This window comes from Solanum dulcamara, chromosome 6, assembly GCF_947179165.1.
Source record: "Solanum dulcamara chromosome 6, daSolDulc1.2, whole genome shotgun sequence".
Classification (NCBI taxonomy): domain Eukaryota; kingdom Viridiplantae; phylum Streptophyta; class Magnoliopsida; order Solanales; family Solanaceae; genus Solanum; species Solanum dulcamara.
In genome coordinates, this window is record NC_077242.1 from 8190604 (window position 1) to 8194808 (window position 4205).

Genomic DNA, 4205 nt, shown 5'->3' on the forward strand with positions numbered 1-4205 from the left:
ATACTCACTTTGGTTCATATTATATGGTGTTTTTAGCTTCAGAACATCCCTTAAACACACTCATTTTTAATTAAATAGTACTCCTACTACCTATTCAATATCATTAATTTCTTGATAATGTAAACAATCACTTATCTAAAAAAATTAATATCTTTTTAATTATATATAAATTTAATTATTTTAATTAAATATAAAACATTGAAATATCTTATAGAGTACATATACTGACAAAAATACAGCCTCCGTTTCAAAAAGGATGACCTACTTTACTTTTTGGTCTGTTTAGAAAAAAATAATTCATTTCCTTTTTTGACAAAATTTTAATTTCAACTTTCTACGTGACATGTTTAAGGCTACAAGATTAAAGGGCATTTTGGTACATTTAACATAACTTTAATTTAGGACCATAAAATTAAAAAAATTCTTTATTTTTTTAAACTCCGTATTAAGTCAAACCAAATCATTCTTTTTAAAACGGAGGAGTAATAATTAGCAAGTCAAAGTGGGACATTTTTGTAATCGGATGGGAATTCCAATAAATCCAATCCCCATGTTGCTTATTTTTGGAATTTAGTGCTACCTAGTAAACGGAAAAATAAAAAGGCAACTTACATTCTGTACATGAAAAAACCCACAGATACACATACACATACACAAGAAAAAAAACAGGAACAATAGAGTAGAAATTGAACTCCCTCATCTATCTTCTAATTAAGTTTAATCCTGTGCATTATTGGAAAGTCCTATTGAAGTGGGTATATCCAATAGAAATTGAATCTACGAATTCACCAATTATGAGTTGGAATTTCTAATCATTCAATCAAATTCTCATATACGTGATAAATTCTCTTAACTTGAGGACCATTGCTTGTGACCGGAAACCCATTTAGGACATTTTGGGCTAAAATAACTCGAAACAACTCTTGAGTTCAATAACTCAATTATTGGAGCATACTTGACACACCGTGGCGCTTTGTACTGATTAATCGAAGCACCATTGCTAATAGCATAATCCATAAGCTTATCAAATGTGCCATTCTCAACTACCTTTATTTCCAAGGGACCAATCGATTTATCCGAAACGCGACACTGTCGATAGACACTGTTTAACGATTCTTCAATCGTTAGACAACAATCTTCAAACACTGATGTCGGTATTAGTGTTTCATTGGATTTTTCGTTGTTAATTTCCCAGTACAAGATGTAGTGTCCTGGATTTGTCGATGTGTCTGCGTAACTTGTGTATTCTGTTAGAGATATCTCGAATGGTAAAAGATGAGTCGATGCTTTTAAAACGGCGTCGTGTAGCTCCACTTCATCCGTTTTGTCTGAATCAATGCTTAATGCAACATTCTTTCTGCACACGAAATGGAATTGGGGCGTCTTGTTTTTGAATCCAGCAACTTTAAGTATGTCACCAACACGATAACGATACAATCCTAGAAAAACAAATATGTATAATCAGTATATATATAAGATATATATATATATACTGGCTAGGAAAAGTACTGTAAACAGTAAATTTGGGTATAATTGCTAGGATTAAAAAAAAAGTTTTCTTTCAAAGTAAACAATAAAATTAACAAAAAAAATACTCTCACAACTTGACTTTTACTCCCTTCGCTTCATTTTATGTAGCAGGATTTAAAGTAGGAGGATCAAATTACTTAAAGTGGAATATAATAGAGAGAGTGCTTTTTACCTGCATAAGTGGTGACCACGAGCTCGTACTCATGTCCATATTTGACATCAACAAGATCTACCAAATCATTTTTGTCGTATGGTTTAGATTTTTCTGGCCCTTCATCTTCTCGAGAAACGGGCAAAAACTCAAAATATCCCATGGTAGGTATGAGGGTATAAGCAACTTCACAAGGTTTACAAAGAGGATTAAGATTTATACCAAAATAACACTCTGAAGAAGCATACATGGTACAAACAAGTGGTAGATCATTGCCATAATAATTAAGAGTCGGAATATATTGTGACATAGTCCCTGTCACAATTACATCGACGTATTTTGTGTTAGGCCATAATCTAGGAATAATCCCTTTCCATGACTCTTTGCTACATTCTGTCTCAATAAATTCAGCAAGCTTGGGATCCGGTTTGAGTATTTTCATCACGGATTCGCGCACCATAGGGTCTGTTATTTGCGGATTCAGCGTTCCAGTTTTAATATCCTGACAAAGTATAGGCCAGTGCTTTTCGAGGAAACGAATAGCACGTATAAAACCCGAAGCAAAAACCGCACCAACCCGAAGAACTTGGGTGTTTTGACAAAGACCACAAAGCATTTGGGAGTACATGCTTTGGTATGAATCTAAACAAAGAATTGTTTCATTTGGACTTGTGTAATTTGTGTATGGATCATAAGGTCTTTTTTTGAAATACGAACTTTTATAGTAACTTGTTAGAACTGGACGAGCTAATAGACCACCTGGAGTTTTTGCTTCTGATTTTATGAACAAAAAGTACATTCCTTTGCCTTTTTCTAAATCTGGCACAAATTGATCCATTACTGGCATTAAAAGGCTGTACAATAATGACCTTCTCCCTAACTCTTCTTCAATTGTTGGCATCAATTTCCTCTCTCCCCCAGACGTGCCAGAACTATAAATTAAAAAAAAAATGCATAAATGAACAAATTTGTCCAAAAACACAATTATTGAATAGAAAAAGATAACTTTCTTTATTTCCACTATCAACTAGTGTAACTTGATACATTTAGAAAGAAAGAAAAAAAGTTGGTACATATATTTAATATAGAGACGAATCTAGAATTTTCCAGTCAATGAGTTCAGAGTAATTGATTCAGTTGAATTCATTGAACGTATATATTCTAGATCAAGCTATTTGATAAAACAAAGTATAATATTTTTACGGAGTACTACTAACCTTGTTAGGAACTCGGAAATTGGTTGAGAACAAAGGATGGGTGAACGATCACCATCCGCGATACGATTAATATCGGGTTTGAGATCCTCATAAGTGACAACAGGCATGATTTTTTTGAAATTTTCAGTGTCATTATTGCCATTTATAATAAGGCCATGCCTTTGTAAGTACTCAACACCAGAATTACGAGAAAGTATCTCATTAAGAACATTTTTTTGAACATCATTTGCATTACTTGTGATGTCTTCGAAGAATTGAAGAAGTTTTTTATTGTTTTCATCAAAATTTCCATCATCTGACAAGGTTGAAGGAGCCTCTGGCATTTTTGTTTTTATTTTTTTAAAAAGAAGAAGATTAGAAGCAGAAAAATAAAATGAAGAAAAATATTAGAGAGAGGGGGAGAAAATTTTGTGGAATTATGATTGGAAGTTCTGTTGAAGAAAGAGAAATGACAGAAATATATATAGTGCAAAAGTGGGTAAGTGTGAACCCCCCTATTGGAAACAAAGAATTCAATGAAACAGTAAAAACAAAGTTTAGGGGTAAAATGGTAAATGTACGTGCAAATCTTTGTTTATGAAATTTTGACTTTTCTAAATCTAAGTTTGGTTCACAATCACAAATGAAAAAACAAACGGCATAGAGTTTTATCTACCGGAATTTTTTTAATATTGTATTCAATTTAAAACTGTGATATTCTGTTATTAAAATAACGTATTTAAACAACCATTAGGATATTTTATATATAATATTTGAATAAAAGTTTTAATATTCAATTCAAAACTATAATATTCATATAAAAAGTGATAGTATTCAAAGAATTAGTAAAATACTAAAATCAAAATTAAAGTAAGATATCATAAGAATATAACGTCTCTAATTTGATAAACAACGTGACTTTAAAATTCTCGCTTTATCTTTTAATCTTTTATAAGGTAATTTATAACTACGTATGCGTCTAGAATGGATTTTAAATGATAAATTTTAATTTTTTCTATCTCTTAAATTTCGTATTCGATCAAACTATACCACATAAAGTAAAAAAAATGAATTAAAATTGTCATGTACTTATTTGATTTAGTGTGTGTTTGTTATGGAGATAAACATTTTTCTAAGTTTTAATATTTGGTGTTGACTAGTCAAAATTTTCAAATTTTCTATGAAGAGAAATTCCTATAATGAGAAAAATGATATTCCTAACAGGAATAGAGCAAACAAGTTTATAAATAACATTCCACATTAATTGTCATTCTCCCCCATCTTTTAATACGCCTCATTCCATTGCCATTTGCACGACCCTCCACACT

The 4205-nt window shown here is 31.3% G+C and overlaps 1 protein-coding gene across 1 annotated transcript; it reads right to left on the reverse strand.

Annotated features, from left to right (window-relative positions):
• Positions 1 to 529: 529 nt before the first annotated feature.
• On the reverse strand, positions 530 to 3331 carry LOC129893405 (indole-3-acetic acid-amido synthetase GH3.6-like). The gene is made up of 3 exons (XM_055968925.1): positions 2899 to 3331; positions 1703 to 2613; positions 530 to 1439 (listed from the first exon to the last, which is right to left on the reverse strand). Exons 1-3 carry the CDS (start codon positions 3219 to 3221, stop codon positions 850 to 852), a joined length of 1824 nt encoding a protein of 607 aa, XP_055824900.1. The 5' UTR covers positions 3222 to 3331; the 3' UTR covers positions 530 to 849.
• Between the last annotated feature and the right edge of the window lie 874 nt (positions 3332 to 4205).